We start from the raw sequence: 22,016 nt of genomic DNA, 5'->3' as shown, positions 1-22,016 counted from the left end.
TTGCAGGTTTTTCTCCTTCATCACTTTCAGTATGTCCTGCCACTCCCTTCTGGCTTGTAGAGTTTCTGCTGAGAGATCAGCTGTTAACCTTATGGGGATTCCCTTGTGTGTTATTTGTTGTTTTTCCCTTGCTGCTTTTAATATGCTTTCTTTGTATTTAGTTTTTGACAGTTTGATTAATATGTGTCTTGGCGTATTTCTCCTTGAATTTATCCTGTATGGGACTCTCTGTGCTTCCTGGACTTGATTAACGATTTCCTTTCCCATATTAGGGAAGTTTTCAACTATAATCTCTTCAAATATTTTCTCAGTCCCTTTCTTTTTCTCTTCTTCTTCTGGAACCCCTATAATTCGAATGTTGGTGCGTTTAATGTTGTCCCAGAGGTCTCTGAGACTGTCCTCAGTTCTTTTCATTCTTTTTTCTTTATTCTGCTCTGCAGTAGTTATTTCCACTATTTTATCTTCCAGGTCACTTATCCGTTCTTCTGCCTCATTTATTCTGCTATTGATCCCATCTAGAGTATTTTTCATTTCATTTATTGTGTTGTTCATCATTGTCTGTTTCATCTTTATTTCTTCTAGGTCCTTGTTAACTGCTTCTTGCATTTTGTCCATTCTATTTCCAAGATTTTGGATCATCTTTACTATCATTATTCTGAACTCTTTTTCAGGTAGACTGCCTATTTCCTCTTCATTTGTTAGGTCTGGTGGGTTTTTATCTTGCTCCTTCATCTGCTGTGTGTTTTTCTGTCTTCTCATTTTGCTTATCTTACTGTGATTGGGTTCACCTTTTTGCAGGCTGCAAGTTCGTAGCTCCCGTTGTTTTTGATGTCTGTCTCCAGTGGCTAAGGTTGGTTCAGTGGGTTGTGTAGGCTTCCTGGTGGAGGGGACTAGTGGCTGTGTTGTGGTGTATGAGGCTAGATCTTGTCTCTCTAGTGGGCAGGTCCACGTCTGGTGGTGTGTTTTGGGGTGTCTGTGGACTTATTATGATTTTAGGCAGCCTCTCTGCTAGTGGGTGGGGTTGTGTTCCTGTCTTGCTATATGGTTGGCATAGGTTGTCCAGCACTGTACCTTGCTGGTCGTTGAGTGAGGCTGGGTGCTGGTGTTGAGATGGAGATCTCTGGTAGATTTTCGCCATTTGATATTATGTGGAGCTGGGAGGTCTCTTGTTGACGAGTGTTCTGAAGTTGGCTCTCCCACCTCAGAGGCAGAGTCCTGACTCCTAGCTGGAGCAGCAAGAGCCTTTCATCCACTCGGCTTTTGGGAGGTCTGAAGTCTTCTGCCAGCATTCAGTAGGTGTTCTGTAGGAGTTGTTCCACATGTAGATGTATTTCTGGTGTATTTGTGGGGAGGAAGGTGATCTCCGCGTCTTACTCCTCCACCATCTTTCCACCGCTCTCTCTGCCTTTTTATTTTATTGATGTCTTCCTTTGCTGTGCAGAAGCTTTTTAGTTTGACGTAGTCCCTCTTGTTTATCTTTGCTTCTGTTGCCTTTGCTTTTGGTGTCAGATTGAAAAAATCATTGCCAAGGAGCTTAACATCTATGTTTTCTTCTAGGAATTTTATCGTTTCACATCTTATATTCAAGTCTTTAATCCATTTTGAGTTTTTTTGTGTATAGTATAAGGTAGTGCATAGTATAAGATTCATTCTTTTGCATGTAGCTGTCCAATTTTCCCAATACCATTTATTGAAGAAATTGTCCTTTATTTCATATTCTTGGCTCCTTTGTCATAAATTAATTATGTATGCCTTGGTTTATTTCTGGCCTCTCTCCTCTGTTCCATTGTTCTATGTGTCTGTTTTTATTCCAATATTTTACTGTTTTGATTACTAAATCCTTGTAATAGAGTTTGAAATTAGGAAGCATGATGCTTCCAGCTTTCTTCTTTCTTAAAATTTCTTTGGTTATTAGGGATCTTGGGTGGTGCCATCCAAATTTTAGGATTGTTTGTTCTATTTCTATGAAAAATGTCATTGGCAATCAGAGAAGAAAAAGAAATAAAGGAATCCAAATTTGAGAAGAAGTTAAACTGTCACCGTTTGCAGATGACATACTATACATAGAAAATCCTGAAGAAGATACCGGAAAAAGAAGATACCAGAAAACTACTAGAGCTCATCAATGAATTTGGTAAAGTTGCAAGATACGAAATTAATACAGAGAAATCTGTTACATTTCTAGACACTAACAACGAAAGATCAGAAAGAGAAATTCAAGAAAAAATCCTTTTTTCTATTGCACAAAAAAGGATAAAATGCCTAGGAATAAACCTACCTAAGGAGGCAAAAGACCTATACTCCAAAAACTATAATATGCTGAAGAAAGAAATCAAAGATGACACAAACAGATGGAAAGATATACCATATTCTTTGACTGGAAGTATCAGTACTGTCAAAATGACTATACAATACAAGCCAATCTACAGATTCAATACAATCCATATCAAATTACTAATGGTTCATCAAAATTACCATTTAATAATAATGATAATAATAATAAAAAAATAAAGAGGGAGGGAGGAAACTTTGGGAGGTGATGGATATGTTTATGGCATAAATTATGGTGATGTGTTCATGGATGTATATGTATATGCAAACTCATCAAATTCTATACATTAAATATGTACAGCTTTTTGTATATCAATCATACCTTGAAAGAGCAGTTTTAAAAATTACCATTTAATGTAACCGACAAGGACTTAACCTCCAAAATATACAAACAGCTGATACAACTCAACAACAAAATACCAAACAACCCAATCAAAAAATGAGCAAAAGATCTAAATAGACATTTCTCCAGAGAAGACATACAGATGGCCAAGAAGCACATGAAAAGCTGCTCAACATCACTAATTATTAAAGAAATGCAAATCAAAACTACAATGAGGTATCACCTCACACCAGTCAGAATGGCTATCATCAAAATGTCTACAAATAATAAATGCTGCAGAGGATGTGGAGAGAAGGGAACCCTCCTTCACTATTGGTGGGAATGTAAATTGGTACAGCCACTGTGGAGAACAGTATGGAGGTTCCTCAAAAAACTAAAAATAGAACTACCATATGACCCTGCAATCCCACTCTTGGGCATATATGTAGAGAAAAATATGGTCTGAAAGGGTACATGCACCCCAATATTCACTGCAGCACTGTTTACAATAGCCAAGACCTGGAAGCAACCTAAATGTCCATTGACAGAGGAATGGATAAAGAAGTTGTGGTACATGTACACAATGGAATATTACTCAGCTATTAAAAAGAATGAAATAATGCCATTTGCAACAACATGAATGGACCTAGAGACTGTCATACCGAGTGAAGTAAGTCACACAGAGAAAGAGAAATATTATATGATATCACTTATATGTGGAATTTAAAAAATGATACAAATTAACTTATTTACAAAACAGAAACAAACTCACAGACTCAGAGAACAAACTTTTGGTTACCAGCAGGGGAGGGTGGGGCAGAGGGATAGTTAGGGAGTTTGGGATTGACAGAAAAGAATTGTATATCACTATATTGTATATCTTTAACTTATATAATATGTACATCAACTATACATCAGTTAAAAAGTTAAAAAAAGAAAAATGTCATTGGTATCTTGATAGTGATTGTGTTGAATCTGTAGATTGCTTTGGGTAGTATAGACATTTTAACAATATTAACTCTTCTAATCCATGAACATAGAATATCTTTCTATTTATTAATATCTTCAATTTCTTTCATCACTGTACATGTCTTTCCCTTCCTTGGTTCAATTTGTTTGTTTTTAAATGGGATTTTTTCTTAATTTATCTTTCTAATAGTTTGTTGTTAGTATAAGGAAACATGAAATTTTTGGCTATTGATTCTATATCTTGCAACTTCACTGAATTTGCTTATTCTCACAGGTTTTGGGTGGAGTGTTTAGAGGTTTCTAAGCCCCCTCCTGACAACATTATAGCTCACAATTTCCCAGGACTTCTTTTGTTTAGAGCGTGGAAGTTTAGCTATTTAGAGAAACATTTGTTTTAAACCTGATTGGTATTAGTCGCATGTGCATATTTCATGTTATAGGCGCTTAGCACTGAGCACCACATTCTGAGAGGAAACCATGAGTGTATTAGTGTGTGTGTGTGTGTGTGTGTGTGTGTGTGTTGTAATCTGCAGTTCCCTTTGAAGCATGAAGACTCTGGCAAGGCATCTTGCTCGGGTATAAATGTGGAATAATATTTGTAGCCCTTTGTCAGTTGTATAAATTGCAAGTATCTTTTCTCAAATTTCCCCTCACTCTCTTTATACTGCCCTCTAATTAAAAGGAAGTCTAAAATTTCATATGGTCAAACTTACATTTTCCTTCATGGCAGGTGCATTTTTGTAGATATTAACTAAAAACAAATTTTAATTGAGAGATCCTGAAGATATTCCTCTATTTTAGCTCCCAAATGCCCTATAGTATGTCCATTCATATGTGGCTGGAATTGACTTATATACACAGAATCAGTTCAATATTCTGGATCCCTTCTCATTAAATGACTGAAATTTAATTGAGGGAGGAGAATGACATCATTATAACATTCAATCTTCTTAATATTTTATGTGGTAATTCCTGTCATCTATTTTTGTCCTTTTAAAGATTTTCTCTGTAATGCTTTACAATCATCTGTGCGGAGACATGCATATTTTTGTGAGATTTCTTCCTAGGTATTTGCTGTTTTTTGGTTCTATTACAAATAGCAAGTTTCATTTTCTGATTGATGCTCTTATACAGAAATGCACTTGAATTTTGCATATTGATCTTGTATGTAGCAACCTTGCAAAATTTACGTATGTATTAAATTCATTTGTAAATCATTTTGGATTTTCTATGTAAAAAATCATATCATTTAATAATAGGAAAATTTCTATTTTTTTTCTTTCCAATTATTATAGTTGTTCCCTCCTTGCCTGTTTGTGCTGCTTATGAATGCCAAAGCATTGTTGAATAGGTGTCGCATTTCCATTCTAAGAGAAAACTATCAGAATTGTATCAGTGTTGTAGGGTTTTGATAGATATCCTTCAACAGCTTAAGGAAGATCGCTTCACTGTCTAATTTTCTAAATTTTTTTTTTCTTCTCATGACTCCATGTATTAACCTGGGAAAGCTGACACAAAACACCACAGACTGACTGGTTTAAACAAAACAAATTTATTTTCTTGCAGTTCTGGAGGTCCAAGATCAAGGTGTCTGCAGGTTTGTTTTCTACTGAGGCCTCCTTGGCTTGCAGATAACCGCTTTCCATGCCCTCCCATGGCCTTTTCTCTATGCATGCACATCTCTGGTGTCTTTCTCCTTTTGAGGACAGTCATTGAAGTAGGGCCCAACACCGTGTTAAACAGGTGATAGCAAGAATCCTTGTTTGGGGCTTCCCGGTGGCACAGGCACATCTCTGGTGTCTTTCTCCTTTTGAGGACAGTCATTGAAGTAGGGCCCAACACCGTGTTAAACAGGTGATAGCAAGAATCCTTGTTTGGGGCTTCCCTGGTGGCACAGTGGTTGAGAGTCTGCCTGCCGATGCAGGGGACGCAGGTTCGTGCCCCGGTCCGGGAAGATCCCACATGCCGTGGAGTGGCTGGGCGCGTAAGTCATGGCCGCTGAGTCTGCGCGTCCGGAGCCTGTGCTCCACAACAGGAAAGGCCACAGCAGTGAGACCCGCGTACCGCAAAAAAAAAAAAAAAAAAGAATCCTTGTTTGAGGTCCATTGTCAGACAGAACACTAACAGAATTTCATCACTGTGGTGGGTTTTGGTAGGTATCAACTAACACGTTAAGGCAATGACCTTTTCCTAATTTGCTAAATTTTCCTTTTTTTAAATCACTGACTGGTCATATTAGATTTGTCACCATTTTCATTTAACCTTGATTACCTACTTAAGTGCCCCACCTCTGAATATAGTTTGTAGTGGGACACATTCAGTCCATCACTATGGATGATGAATTTTATCAAATGATTTTTCTGCCATCTATTGAGATAATCATGAGACTTGTTTTCATTTAGTCTATTATGTAGTAAAATAAACTGAGTATTCAGTGACGTTTCTTATTGGTCTCTGGCTTTTTAGAATATAACTTTATTGGTTGTAAAGATATGTATGTGTGGTAAACCTTTTAAGAAAAACAAAGGAATTATTAATATCAAGATACTGGATGCTTCAAGCTGAGGAAAATGGGGGTGATATAGTGTGTTAGAATCCACAGGGCCTCTGAGCTACCATGTAATGTTTGATTTCTTCACCTAGGTGTTTTATACATGGGTACTAATTTTACTATTCTCCTTTAAATTGTATCTACATGTTTACCACACAAACTTATATGCCTGCTTTTCATAACAAAACAAAAATAGATGATCACACTCAAAGATGAAATAAGCTACTGTGAAAATTAGAAACAGAATAGAAACATGCTTAAATGTTGGAACCAGGAAGAGAAAAGTAGCAGCCAGTTTAACCCTGTTGAGACATGGAAACAAACCTCCCCAAGCACAGGAAGGAGCAGGGACAATCTGCAAGTATTTAGGGGAACTTCCCTGGTGGTCCAGTGGTTAAGACTCGGAGCTTTCACTGCATTGGGCGCAGGTTCTATCCCTGGCTGGGGAACTATGATCACACATGTCACAGTGGGGGAGGGGGTGTTATTAGGCCCCCAAAATAAAAAACCAAGGAAAAGTATAAGACTGATCTTTTTCAATGTCAAATATCTCCCAGGAAGATGTATAAATCATCTTACATAATGTCACAGTTACTGGACAATCTCAAATTTCAAATAAGAGAGTAATTTAGATGTACTACTGGTAATGAGCAAAACCCAACCTCTGTATAAAGGGCAATAAATCTGCCTGAACTTTGCCCTCGAGGGAGACTGGACAGTATACAAACCTGCCTGTGCTCTGATGGAGATGCCACCTCTATCTTTCAAGGCTGTTTCCCATAAAAACGTCCTGGGAAACACAGTCCTGAGTGGTCGGTCCCTTGCTCCCGACATGTGCAAGACGCCCCCTGAGAACTGTCTCCACACAGATGTCCTCTCCCACATGGAACGTGTAAGGTGCTTATGGAACAGGTAAATGTATAGGTATAGGAAATATGCAAGTGTTCACACATTTACTGAAGCTGTGAAATTACAATTTTATAGGCTCCAACGTTAGAATTCCAGAAACACTTTACAGTTAAACTTCACGTCCCTGCTAGTTCCCACAGCATCTCTATTGCTGTGGAAACACCAAAAACAACAACAACAAAATAGAAAACAAATGAGAAAAACTTTCTTATTTGACTTTAAGTCAAATAAACATTAAAAAAAAAATCTCGGTGCCAGATGTAAGGACAGTTGTAAACATTCTACCTACTGTCCATAAATTTCAGGAAGAAAAAGAAGCAAAGTCAAAGATCATCCTTAGTAATCTCTTACTGCGCAGATTGTAAGAGGTTGAGTGTAGCATCCGATAGAGAAATAGGGCTTTAAGATCTCAGAAAATTTACCGGTGAAAGAGTGGATGTGGGACCTGTCCTTCCAACTGTAGAAGGAAATCGCGCCCAACTCATAGTCCAGATACACACCGATCCCGCCAGGTTCCTCCTTCAGCTCCAGGGGAAGGGCGCCCCCCGGCCCGCGGGCCTCACAACCCGCTCCGCGCAACCCCAGAGTCCAGAGGCCTCTCTGTCCCTCCTCCTGGCGCCCAGGGCCGGTCCTGGAGGCGGAGTCTGCTCAGACGCCCACGGCCCACGAGACCCCGCCCACCCACCCCTCCCACTACCTCCTGCCGCTGGCAAAGCCCACCGAGCCCAGCACCGCAGGCTCCGTGCAGAATCTCTGCGCGCTTGTGGGGGAAAAGCTGCCTGCTCCTCGCAAACGTCACCGACTTTCTATCCTCAGACACGAGCAGGCTGGGATGAGCTGTCTTGGGGTCCAGGGTCACGTCCTCCCGGAACTTCTGAATGATTTTCTGCAGAGCCGAGTGCTGCGGGGGCCAGGCTGCAGCCTCCCCTCCTCAGCTGGAAGGAGTAGACGTCGGGGCACCTCAGACGCTCGCGCCTGCCCAGGACGCCCCCGATGCCACTCAGCAGCCTGGCTCCAGGCAGCACGCTTCTCTCTGTCACCTCGTGCAGGAGGCCCCGCAGCTCGCAGATGTGGTCTGAGGAGGCAGTGATGTTGGCGCCCAGCTGCTCCCGGATGTCCTGCTCCTCCTGGACCAGCCTCGCCAGGACGGCCTCCTGCTCGCCGTCCACAGCCCGGCTCAGCTGCCGGAACTCCGAGGCCAGCTCCAGCCGCTGGCGCTGCACCAGCCCCCGCAGCTCCAGCAGATTTCTGTCCTGCGCGGCCACCAGGCTATGGGCATCTGCCACCTGCCTCTTCAAAGGCTCCACGTAAGCGCCGAGCCTCTGCCGGTGGTCAGCCGCGGCCTCGCCCACCGGCCTCACCAAGTGGCCCTGGTGCTCAGGGGTCCGTGCGCACAGGGGACACAGCACTTCCACGTGTTCCTCGTAAAAGAGGCTCAGGACCTGGCGGTGCAGGTCTCACAGGCGCGGCTCCTCGCGGCTCCTCCTGTTGCTCCAGCTGCTCTGGAGCAGCCTGGCCACCTGGATCATCCTGCCCAGCTAGGTGTTGCTCCTCACCTGCCGCTCCAGGCACGGGTGGCGGCACACGGGGCAGGGGAACCTGTGTTCTAGGTGAGCCCAGGACCGCTGGATGCAGAAGCGGCAGGAGTTGTGCCCACACTCAGTGGTGACGGGGTCTCTCAGGCCTTCCAGACAGATGGAACAATTGGCTTCTGCCTGGAGTCCAGCCAGGGCCGCTGCCACACCATCGGGGCTGCATTGAGGTGGGTTTCTTAGGAGGCCGGGCTACTGGGTCTCTGCGCTGAGTAGCAGGTGCACCCTCAGGTCTCCCTCCTTCCTGTCCTGGATGTTGCAGGACTCTGGGGTGCAGGCAGGTGTTCAGAGAGGCTTCCTTCACTCCTGCGGCCTATCATAGAGCAGCTGGGTGACTCGCTGCCCTCAGCAGCTACAGGGTGTGAAGCCAAGCTCAGCAACTCTCTGGGTCAGAGAGCAGACACAGCTCCAAAGTGCCTTTTCCTTCCTGGGGATGAGAAAATAATCCTTCCTGTGAAAATGCTGCCCTGTGTCTTGAGGGACTCTCACTGCCACAGTGAGGCATCCTCTGGTCCTCCCCTCCACCACGACCCACCTACACCCACATGGACCACAGGTTGATGGGACCAGGTCCTGGGACTGTGGAAAGTGTGTGGGCTTGAGGACAAGAGGCCAGGGCCTGGATGGGACTCCCCCTCAGTCACCTCCTATGTGGGGACCTGGGGAAAGTTACATAACATCCCATTTCAAAGAGAATCTGGTTAAAGGATTAAAAGCCCAGCTTCAATAATTTCAATCTTGTCAAAAATCTAATTAAAAAAACTGGTACTTTTTGGCTTAAACCACAGATACTTCTAATAGCACTGAATTCATAATACATCAAAATTTACTTTTCACTTAAGCTTCTCAACTACAGAATATATGAAATTTTTTGCATAAGTGGATGGGATTTGGACTAGATGAAATTTTCTCTGGGCACCCTCCCAAAACTGACTTTTCACTTCAAGCTCAGAATGAGATTGAGATCAGTACGTCAATTTGAGTTGAAGCTGAGAAACACACACACATACAAACGTACTCCCTGACGACAGTGGTGAGCTACCAACTAGTGAGGATTTGTGGAGTCAAGATCCTAAGAAGAAGGTGTGGAGCTTTCCCTTTGAAGCATCTACTGATTCTCAAAGAGGCTCAAAGGCCACCAACTCTCAGGGTTGAGAACTCTTGAGTTCAGGGCACCCACACAGGAAGAGTCCTGTTAGATGCTCCAAACTTTCCACTGGGATCAGCAAAGTGATCCCAAAGCTGAAAGTGAGCATCCATGGAGGGATGGGGGGAGGTGGGGGGGGGTGTATTGAGTTAATCATCTCCAGCCCTGATAGGTTAAAGACAATCTCTGAGTCCAGAGACCCCAGAATGAATTTCAAGTGTTAAGATATAACGTCTTGGAGATATGTGGTGTCACTGGATCATTCATACACAGCTGGTGAGAGGTAAGTGGGTACAACCACTTTTGAAAACTATTTTGCATTGTTAACTATCTTAGAACATACACTCAGTTATTTTACTCAGGCTGTGTAACCATCCAGACAATGAACCAGGGCTACAAACTCTGTGCACAAAAGTACATACACGAAGGTTCAGTACAACACTTTTCACAAGTCCAAACTGGAAATAACCCCAAAGTTCCATGGCATTAGAATGGCTAGATGAATGTGGTCTGTTCATACAATGGGACATTAATCAGCAATGTGTGGACACTAAATACTCTTCACCCCAAAACTGGGGTGAATCTCAAAGATGTAACGTGGTGTGACAAAAAGCCAGGCACAAAAGAATACACACCGTGTGTGCAGGAAAAACGACTTCATGGTGTTAGACCTCAGCATTAGTGCTCATATTGGGGGAGGAGGTATGGGCTAGTGATTGGGAGGAAGGTGAGAAGGGCTCTAGGGGTGCTGGTAACAATCTATTTCTTCATCTGGGTGGTGGTGTAGGGTTACAGGCTTATGCAGTTTTCACTGTGCAGTCTAATAAAAGCAAAAGTGACCATAAAACCATAGACTATAGAAATAAATTATAGAGAAATATGTTCCATCTGTTTGGCCGAGGAAGCAAATTTTTGAAAATCAGAAAACTACATGATTACTTCAAGCATATAATTAGCTTATATCAAGCAATTCAAGCAAACATAATGAAAAATCTGGACATAAAAATGGGTAAAGAAGATAAAAAGATGCCAATAATGAAATCAAAGCGGATCATTTTTAATAATCCAGAGATATCATAGTGAAAAACAAGAGAGACTGTTCTTTGTGCCTTGTCTGATTGGCAAAGATTTATAAAATACTGCAAACAGGGTAATGGAGCCAGAAAGAGAGGAAGCCTGGTGGGGTGGAGCAAGCAGAGATTCTGAGCCAAGCTGCCTGGGCTGCAATCCTGGCTCTTCCATCTATGGCCCTGTGATCTTTGACAGGTCAGAAGGGATTTATGGAGCAGGGGAAAATGTGCCTAGAAGCAGGTCTGGCACATGGAAGGTTCTCTATGGTACTCAACTAACAAAACCCCAGACTTTCCATGCTCAGGATGCTGTGGTCAAAGAATGTCTTTCACTGTCACCACTAACACCCTTGCCAAAGCCCCTACATGTTCCTCTGGGTGCCTGCACCAGCCTCTGACCACCCAGCCCACCACCACCCGCTGGGCCCCTCCAGTCTCCTCCCACCCACACCAGGATCTAATCACACTCTCTCCTGCAGGACTGCTGTTCCTGGCACAAGAACCACGTCCTTCCCTCAGCTCCAGCTTCTCCCAGCACCAAGCTCTCTGCAGCACTCAACCTCCTGCCCTCTCCCTGCAGGTTCAGCCCCCTCTGGTCCCAGCACCTTTGTACAAGAAGAGCCCTCACTTGTCTCCTCACTCTCCCAGCTCAGAGCTCACTTGTCCCTTCCTCCTGATCCCAGCTTCCCGACTCCATGAGGGGTCACCTCCCCCAACAAAATGCGCCAGAGCTGTAAGGACAGGATCAGGAAATCTTTCCACTCTGGCTGTTGTAAATTTACCCAGGTTTTGGAAATCTGCATCCCACAAGTGACTGTCAACTCCGTGTTATCCCGCCATGATGGCATCTCCAAATATCACCTCAGTCCCCGGCTAAGCTGTTGAATGACTAAAATCCTGGCCAGGTTTCCAGTCTCCCTTAGGAACTGAGTGACTTCGGGCAACTTAACTTGTACTCTCTGTGTCTGCCAGCAGGCAGTGGTGAAGCTGAGGAAGACCGAGTTCATTCAGGGCCCCATAGCTCTAATGCCTCCACTCTCCACCTACACACTGATGATGGATTTAAAAATCAAAGAGGAGCCCGGTGGCCACCTTTGATGTGGTTTCAGACATGACCGTGCATCACTGAGAATTTGATTTTCTGAACCGGTTGCGGCTCAAGGACACCACCAGCCATTTTCACAACAGCATCTGCTGACAGCTCTGGGGCAACTTTGCAGTTTCAACGTCCCCGCCCCCGCACCTGCAGCTGTGTAATCATTTGCAGCCCCAGCCAATGCTTCTTTGCTTAGCACCCTTATTTTATGTAACCTTGCAGGTTCTTTGCCTTGATAAGCCTCCCCCAGCTTGGACTCAGGGAACACAGGTCAAGTGCTTCATGAATCTGGGTCTCGGGCTGCCGTCCTAACAACGCCCAAATAAAGGCCTCTATTTCAATCAGGTCTTGGTTTCTGAAATTTTGGTTAACACCACAAAGTGCCCCTGACTGAGCCATCTTGGAGGGGGATCCCACAGAGGCTTCAGACCAGCCTCTGGGGGCTTTCTCACATACAGATACCAGTCTTTCCATCCTTGGGCCCTGGACAGGGTGGGAACTGGGCATCTGTGCTCTCAGCAAACATTTAGGTGAGTTAGGACAAGTCCCACTGTGGGACTGGGAACCCTAATAAAGGACAGGTTTTTACATATGCCAAACCCCAGCCTGGATTCTCTTGGAGGTGGATCCCTAGGCTGGGCCCGGAGCAGCGGCTCAGGAAGCCCCCTGGTCTTGCCTCATCCTTGATCCCCGCTTACCTGAGGGGACAGTTCTCTCTGGGTTCCTGGGCCAGGTCCTCAGGCTGCTCTCCCAACACATGGTGGGGTCTGGGATGTGACGGGTATATATACACCCCCAGGAGGGTGGAGCTGTTGGGGTGCAGCCCTAAAGGCTGTGGCTCCTCCATAGATGGGAGGGTGGGCCCTGGGCATGGAGGGGTGTGTGGGGCATGTTCAGAAGTGCTGCTTAGAGATGAGAGAGGAGGGCCAGGCCCCGCCTAGATTAGGTCAGGTGATAAACAGGATCTCCATTGCACCTTTGTGATCCTCCCTTGATCCTCTCAATGCCACTTAATCTCATCTTTGCTGATGAACTGAAATTTGAAAAGCTTTGTAAGGTTGTCCATTTACTCCCCGAGGAGGGGAGATGTGATTCAGGGGCCTCTGGCTCCCCTGCCCTTCCTGGTTAGGTAGCAAATTGTCAGGGAGGCTGCAAAATTACACGTCCCTGAGCAAAAGTTGCAGAAGGTAGTGGGGAGGCTGGGGAATATATTAGGTAAAATGGAAGTTACTGATGAGGGAACAATGAAGTACTGCACACTAGGCTTTTCATTGGTTGGCAGAGAATATTTATTATGATTACATCATATGCAGAGTATAAGACTCCCATCAGGCTCAGCTGCATTACATCCCTGAGAAGAGGGCAGGTTATCCTGCCTCCCTTGAAAGCCATTTCCCCATTTGTAGGTTGGGGACAGAAACAATACTTTACATTTAGAGTATCTCTAGCCTAATAACCAGAAATTCAGTAAATATTTCAAATGCGAATGCATGTAAGGTACATGCTATCCATGAAGTACTTCAGGTTTGATTGGCATGATTTTCACTATTTTGATTAATATTTTCTTGTATTACTTTATTTTATGCCAGGAAAATAGATATTTAAAAACAAATAAGAGGGCTTCCTTGGTGGCACAGTGGTTGAGAGTCCGCCTGCCGATGCAGGGGACACAGGTTCGTGCCCCGGTCCGGGAAGATCCCACGTGCCGCGGAGCGGCTGGGCCCGTGAGCCATGGCCACTGAGCCTGCGCGTCCGGAGCCTGTGCTCCGCAACGGGAGAGGCCACAGCAGTGAGAGGCCCGCGTACTGCAAAAAAACAAAAAAAACAAAAAAAAACACATAAGAACACTAAGGGGGGGATAATCAGCCATCATCCTACCACTTACATAAATCAAGATTCATGCTCTCAACTGTGTGCTTTCAGAAGTTTGTATATATCCACATCTTTATTTTTTTATATGACAGGTCATAAATGGCAGTATATTTTACATACAGTTTCATGATCTGCTTCCCTCTACTTAACATTATATAAAATGGTGTCCTTCACAATCATAAAATTGTTTCTCTAATAGGAAATACAATTTTTTAAAAAGGGAGTGTATATTGTTTAAAATATGTAGAGGATAAAAAAGGAAGTCCACCAATGCCCCCAAATAATCTCTGTTAATGCATTAATTTAAAGCTTTTTTTTTTTTGCTGCATATACTGTACACTCACAACATAATTACTAGTGTATTTATACATTGTCACATGAGCATCGAGTAGCACCTAAGTGTTCTTAGTGTTGGGGAAACTGAAGTAAACAAAACCAAGTCCCTGCTCACCTAGAGCAGCACCGATGAAAAACAAAACCATAAATCTCCTGCATATATTCATGGGACAAAAATGTTTTAACATATTTTTTTCATATCTGACCCAATACAAACATAAAGTGTCAGATGATGACAGCTGATAAAAAGAAAAATCAGAATGAAAATTGGTCCAACCACCTTGAAAACCAGTTTGGTTCTTTCTACTTAAGCTGAGTATGCACCTACACAACCCTTCAGCTCAGCAATTCCACTCCTGTTACTTATATTTAGAAATGTGTCCATTTGTGCAAGGAAGCACATAGCAACACAATTCCCAATAGGGGAAATCTAGAAACAACCCAAGGGCTTTCAGCAACAGAATGAACTAATGAATAGTAGTACAGGCATGCAATGGACTACTATTCACCAAGAAAAGGGATCGGAAAAACAGAAAAATAAGGATGAATTCCCCACCTATCATATTGAGCTGAAGAGTCCAGAAATACAATAATGTACTGTGTATGGCTCCCCTCATATGAAGATCAAATCCAGGCCAAACCAGTGCGTGGTTTAGCAGCAGGTGGCGGTTATCTTTGGGGAGGAGAGTGGAGGCAGTGATGGAGAGCGGCCAGGAGGGGAAAGGGAGCAGGTGCTGTTTAAATGGTGGGCTTTGTAGGTGGTTACAGGACTGTGTTTGCTTTGCAATCATTCTCAGGTGATGCAAAACGATGGGTGTGTGTGTCTTTATGTATGTATGGTCTACATCCATAAATGTTTACTTAAAAATAGAAACTGTTTCTGTTCTGTCTCCATAGGTGAGCCAGGGAATCTGCATTTGCAGCAAGCATTTTGGTGACCCCCAGCCAAGGGAAATGGTGATAACAGGGATGTGCAGTAAGAGGAAACTGAGCTCAGACCCCTGGTCACTCACTGGCTGTGTGACCACAGACATGCATCATGGTGGGGTCTCAAGTAGCCTTCCTTCCAGCCCCACCTCCAAGCTGCACGATGTCCCCTGCCCTCTGCCTTGCCCCAGTGACCCTAGGTGTGGTCAGTGTGGAGTGGACTCTGGAACAAGACTCTGGGTTTGAGTTCGGGCTCTGCCAGTTATCAGCTGTAAGCTTGGGAGCACGGGTGAGCTCACCGCCCTGTGCCTCGATTTCATGCTCTGTGAAGTGAGTTGGTGGTAGAACCTACCTCCTCGGGTACTTGAGACTCAAACAAGAAGTGAGAAGACAGAAAGTGCTGTGTCAGTGACTCTTGTCATGAGGACGATTATAATTGCTCCTGAAGCAGGTAAATGTCAGTCTATGCTATGAATCTCAGATCTGAAGAGAGTCGTTCCTGTGAGAGTGGATCTGACACTGGCTCTGCCACTTACCAGCTGTGCTCCTACTGTGCACCAGGCCCATGTTCACACAGTTGTGCTCAGGCCAGGAGTGTGAACACCAGTTTGCCTTACTGGTGGCTGTAATGGTTTCCAACTCTGGTGAGAGAAAGAGCTCTCTCCTGATTGAGTGGCTCAGGACACTCCTTGTCATCCCCTCTGTAGTCACAATGGAGGGGTGACTGGATCTGATCCTGGCTTGTGCATTTTTAAATAAATTTGTCTATGGAAGTCTCACATATATCAAAAAAGTTGTAGAATTCATTAGCATACAGCTTGATGTATTGTCACAAAGAGAATGCAGGTCTGAAATAAGAAGCCAGGTATTAAAAAACAGGCATTGCCAACAATCTCCCCTCACAAGCCCCCAGTCTAGGGTCAGGATACTTATCCTAATAACAGTAAAGGAGATGAGTTTTTAAAGCAGAGGTGTAATGAGATCAATTTTTTTTAAAAAGTGCATTCCAGAGAACAGAATGATGACAGGGACTGAAGAGGACCCAGCGAATGGGCCATTTAGGATAATAGAGAAGTGGCCCTGGTGAGAGTTGCTGCCACCCTGATTTGGGAGCGAGAAATGGAGTTGAGGAAAAGTGGTGTGGGCCATTGGGTGTGGAGATATTATTCACTGAAATAGGTAATCCCGAGAGGTAACAGGCTAGGTGGGGTAATTAATTCAATGTAAGACAGAGTGAAGTGTTGGCAATTGGGGAAGAGGCATCTAGAAATGGCCAAATGGCATTTAGACACAAGGCTTTCAGGTAGATCCACCTGAACTACACCTAGAGACTGAGGAAGCTTTAGGACACAGCTGGTAACTGTGGCCTCCCCAGTGAGAGGGAGCACATAGAAAGTGTTTGTAAATCAGTTTTAAATTTCAGCATGTGTCAGAATCACTCAGAGATATTACTGACACATGCATAACTCAGAAAATGTGGGTTTGGTTCCAGACTACTCCAAGAACAGGACTATCACAAAATAGTGAGTCATGCAAGTGTTTTGGTTTCCCAATGTGTATCAAAAGTGTGTTTACACTGTACTGTAGTCTATCATGTGTGCAATAGCACTTTGTCTAAAAAACAGTGTAATGCCTTAATTAAAAAAATTTTTATTGCCATGCTAACAACCATCATCTGAACCTTCAGCAGGTGATAGTAGTAACTTCAAAGATCACTCATCACAGATCACCATTCAAATATAATAATGATGAAAAACTCTGACATATTGTGAGAATTACCAAAATGTGGCACAGAGGCATGAAGTGAGCAAACGCTGCTGGAAAAATGGCACCAATAGCCTTGCTTGATGCAGGGTACCACCATCCCTCCATTTGTAAATAGGTCACAGCGTGATGAAAGGAGAAAGGCCTGTAAACAGACTGCTGAGCCACCCCTGCAGGTTCTGACTCAGTAGATCCCAGGTGGGAACCGGGGAGCTGCATTTTTAACCATCTCCCAGGTGACGCACATGATGTTGGTCTGGGAACCACACATTCAGAACCACTAGAGGGTGCTGCAAAGGCCACATACAGCCTTCTGGATTCTCTAAGTACTTCGTTTGTCACTTCTTCCAGTTGCTACATTTTTACCAAAGAAATGAATCAATAGTACATGTTTTTCAAAAGCAAACAAAAGAGACCTAATGAAACTTAAAAGCTTTTGCAAAACAAAGGGAAATACAAACAAGATGAAAAGACAACCCTCAGAATGGGAAAAAATATTTGCAAATGAATCAACGGGCAAAGGATTAATCTCCAAAATATATAAACAGCTCATGCAGCTCAATAGTAAAAAAACAAACAACTCAATCAAAAAATGGGCAGAAGACCTAAATAGACATTTCTTCAAAGAGGACATACAGATGGCCAAGAAGCACATGAAAAGCTGCTCAACATCACTAATCATTAGAGAAATGCAAATCAAAACTACAATGAGGTATCAGCTCACACCAGTTAGAATGGGATTCATCAGAAAATCTACCAACAACAAATGCTGGAGAGGGTGTGGAGAAAAGGGAACCCTCTTGCACTGTTGGTGGGAATGTAAATTGATACAGCCACTATGGGGAACAGTATGGAGGTTCCCTAAAAAACTAAAAATAGAATTAACATATGACCCAGCAATCCCACTACCCAGAGAAAACCATTAATTCAAAAAGACCCATACACCCCAGTGTTCACTGAAGCACTATTTACAGTAGCCAGGTCATGGAAGCAACCTAAATGCCCATCGACAGATGAATGGATAAAGAAGATGTGATACATATATACAATGGAGTATTACTCAGCCATAAAAAAGAACAAAATTGGGTCATTTGTAGAGACGTGGATGAATCTAGCGACTGTCATACAGAGTGAAGTAAGTCAGAAAGAGAAAAACAAATATCATATATTAAGGCATATATGTGGAATCTAGAAAAATGGTACAGATAAACCAGTTTGCAGGCCAGAAATTGAGACACACATGTAGAGAACAAACGTATGGACACCAAGGGGGAAAAGCAGTGGGGGGTGGGGGTGGGGGTGTGATGAATTGGGAGATTGGGATTGACATGTATACACTGATGTGTATAAAATGTATGCTAATAAGAACCTGCTGTATAAAAAAATAAATAAAATAAAATTCAAAAAAATTCAAAAAAAAGAAAAGCAAGATGTGGAAAAGTGTGAATAATACAACCCTGTTTCTATAAAACTAACAACAATAAAAATATTTCATATACATGTAAAAAAATATCCGTTGGATTTGGCAATTAGTGGATTAACAATATCATTCTGAAAGTGGTCTTGATAGAGCCAGATGAAGGTGACGTGTCAGTGAAGGAGAATGGCTGTTAATCAATGTGATATTGACTATTGATATCAACATTATGATTTTTAAAAATGTATAAAAAATAGTACATGTTTTTGACAAAATTCAATTAACAATCAAGTTAAGAAGAAAAACGGGAATTTCATTTGATCCAAACTGAGGATTGTAACCTGGGTTCTAAACTTTAATATTTTGAAATAATGATAGATTCAAGGAAATTTTAAAGATAGTACAGAGGGGTCCCATGGACCCACTGTCTACGTTCCCATGTTTCTTAACAATATTATATGAAAACCAAGAATTTGATATTGGTCAAATGAGTACGTATAGTTCTGTGACACTTATCACATGCAGATTCATGTAGCCACCACCAAATAGAGAACTATTCCATCTCTATGAAGTCATATAGTCACAGCCATCACACTCCCACATCATACCAAAACCATGACACCCGCTTTTTGTAAAGTAGTATTCCAGACTAACATTCAAAGTTCATGACCCCTCATCTATAAGTATTTCATTATGTATTTCCTAAGAATAGAATACTTTCTTATGTAGCTAAAGTGTAATTTTAGAATTCAAGATGGTTAACTATGATACCCTTATCTAACAAATAGTGCATATTCCAATTTTCCCCGTTGTCCCATACTATCCACTTTATAGCAGTTTTTCTCCCTATCTAGAATCAAAGCTTAAGAACATGAATTTCTCTAAGTTGTTTCTTTAGTCTCTTTTAATGTAGAACACTCCCCCATATATTTTTCAGTGTCATTCTTGTTTATGCAGTGTTTAAGACCATTGAATGTTCCGTGGTTTCAATTTTGTTGATTATTTCCCTGTGATTAGATTTGGGTAATGGTGGGGGGGCAGAACTGTTCCATATGTGCTGTTTTTCTTCCCATCGCAGGCCATTAATTTATCCATTCATTGGTCAGGAGGTGTTCTCTAGTCTCTACATTGTAAAGCACTTATTTTGTCTCTCTATACATGAACTATAATTCTCAGAGTGATATTTTGAGATTGTGTGAATATATTATTTCCCATGAAATTTTACCTTACAGTATTTGCAGTCATTGATGATTCTTGCCTGAATTAATTATTATATTGTGATTGCCAGTCTAGGGAATTTTGATATTAAAAGCTTTTCTCCCCAGTGGAGAGATTGCTTGCTTGAACCTGTGGTTAGTTACTTGTAGAAGAAAGTCATTAATGTTAAATCTGGGTGGGCTAATTTGTGATAGAGCTATAAGCAGTGAATATCCCTTGCCCTTCAAGTTGAGGTAGGTTCAGGGGACTGAACATGACTTCAGTGGCTGTCATCAGTATGGCGGTCCGGTGAAATGTAAAACTGTTCAATCTGCTATCGCTGGGGGAGGATATCCACTTCTCACTGGGTCTTGAGCTTGAGCAGGCCTTGCCAGAGGGAGCATTCTTATCCACCACTTCTGTTCTCAACTCAGTGGAGTTCGTGACAGCCCTGGTACAGCCACAAGAGGTGTCTAGCTACCCCTATCTGTGTGGATAACTTGAAAGATGCAGTAACCATCAACTGTGGGCACAACTTCTGTCACTCATGCATCAACATGGCTTGGAAGGACCTAGGTGATACCTTAGTCATTTGACTGAAGTTGCTAATTTACTCCGGATCAGAAGGAGCACGTGGAAGGAGCAGAAAGAGAGTTCTGTGTGTGAGAAGCACAATCAGCTTCTGACCCTTTTTAGGGAAGGACCTAGAGGTTTTATGTACACAGTGCAGTTTCTTCATTCAACAATGGAAACACTACATTTACCCCATTAAGAAAGCTGCCTCTCATCACAAGAAAATTCTACAGTGTACCGTTGAGCCCTTGAAGCGTGATATGGAACAAGTTGAAAAAGTGATATCTCTGCAAGCCAGCCAATCAGTTGAACAGAGGAAGCAGGTTAAATATAGGAGAGAAGAAATAAATTCTGAATGTGAGCAAATTTAGACTGTTTCTACAGAATCAGCAAGAGGATACTCTCAGGCAGATGGAAGATGAAGAGATGGACATTTTAACAAAACTTTATGAAAACTTTGTAACATTTACAGATCACGCTTCCACATTGAAACATCTGCTGAGGGAGGTAGCGGGTAAGTGTGTGCAGTCAGAACTGGAATTACTGAGGCAGGTTAAGAATATCCAGCGCAAGTATCAAATCCTGAAATGCTCTGAGCATTTTCATTCCAATTAAACAACAGTGGATTTAACCTTCCTCCACAATATTCTGGCATTGATAGAATTACCAAGCCATTTCTAGTAGATGTGATTTTAGACCTTGAAACAGCACATCCTCAACTTATTGTCTCCAAGGATGGAAAAATTGTGCAATATGGAAAGAGAAAGCCAAGCTTTTTATTACCCAGGTAGATTTTATCTCTGTCCTGCTGTCCCATGTTGTAATAGATTTCATTCTGGCAGACATTACTGTGAGATAGAAGTGGGAAACAAGACTGTGCCAAGATTATTTTCCTAGGAACTGGCGAAATCACCCGGTAGTTGAGGGTCGATTCTAGGCAGATGGGTGGTATGTTTAGAGAACTTATGTTGTGTCAAGTCCTAAAAGAAACCATCCTGTCCATGGTAGAACCCAGTAAGATTGGTATTTTTCTGAACTATGAGTTGGGTGAGGTTTCCTTCTACAATTAGAATGATAGATTTGTTCCCTATACTTTTTTTAAAATCTTTATTGGGGTATAATTGCTTTCCAATGTTGTGTTAGTTTCTGCTGTATAACAAAGTGAATCAGCTATATGTATACATATATCCCCATATCTCCTCCCTCTTGCATCTCCCTCCCACCCTCCCTATCCCACCCCTCTAGGTGGTCACAAAACATCAAGCTAATCTCCCTGTGCTATGCAGCTGCTTCCAACTAGCTCTCTATTTTACATTTGGCAGTGTGTATATGCCCATGCCACTCTCTCACTTCGTCCCAGCTTACCCTTCCCCCTCCCTGTGTCCTCAAGTCCATTCTCTATGTCTGTGTCTTTATTCCTGTCCTGCCCCTAGGTTCTTCAGAACATTTTTCCCCTTTTTTTTAGATTCCATACATATGTGTTAGCATATGCTATTTCTTTTTCTCTTTCTGACGTACTTCACTCTGTATGACAGATTCTAGGTCCATCCACCTCACTACAAATAACTCAATTTCGTTTCTTTTTATGGCTGAGTAATATTCCACTATATATATGGGCCATATCTTCTTTATCCATTCATCTGTCAATGAACACTTAGGGTGTTTCCATTATGTGACTATTGTAAATAATGCTGCAATGAACATTGTGGTACATGACTCTTTTTGAATTATGGTTGAAAAAGTACTTTAAATATCAGTGGACTAAAAGGTCTGATCAAAAGACATACAGTGGCAGATTGGAAAATAAAACAAGAATCTACAACATGCTGTCTACAAGAGACCTACTTTAGGGCAAAAGACACACATATTTTGGAAGTGAGGGGATGGAAAAACTATTTCATCCAAATGAAAATTACAAGAAAGTAATAATATCAATACACATG

At 42.5% G+C, this 22,016-nt stretch overlaps 1 protein-coding gene across 1 annotated transcript; it reads left to right on the top strand.

Annotated features, from left to right (window-relative positions):
- Positions 1–15,285: 15,285 nt before the first annotated feature.
- On the top strand, positions 15,286–21,167 carry TRIM60 (tripartite motif containing 60; the record flags this gene model as incomplete). Its single annotated transcript, XM_007472229.1, is given in 8 exon segments — positions 15,286–15,452; positions 20,089–20,193; positions 20,195–20,441; positions 20,443–20,668; positions 20,671–20,848; positions 20,850–20,945; positions 20,947–21,063; positions 21,065–21,167. Coding segments are annotated over 8 exon segments (1,239 nt in total), but the record flags the coding sequence as incomplete, so codon positions are not given.
- Between the last annotated feature and the right edge of the window lie 849 nt (positions 21,168–22,016).

The sequence above is a fragment of the Lipotes vexillifer genome, unplaced genomic scaffold, assembly GCF_000442215.2.
Source record: "Lipotes vexillifer unplaced genomic scaffold, Lipotes_vexillifer_v1.1 scaffold1208, whole genome shotgun sequence".
In the NCBI taxonomy this organism is placed as follows: Eukaryota; Metazoa; Chordata; class Mammalia; order Artiodactyla; family Lipotidae; genus Lipotes; species Lipotes vexillifer.
This window is presented reverse-complemented; position numbering and strand designations above follow the sequence as displayed.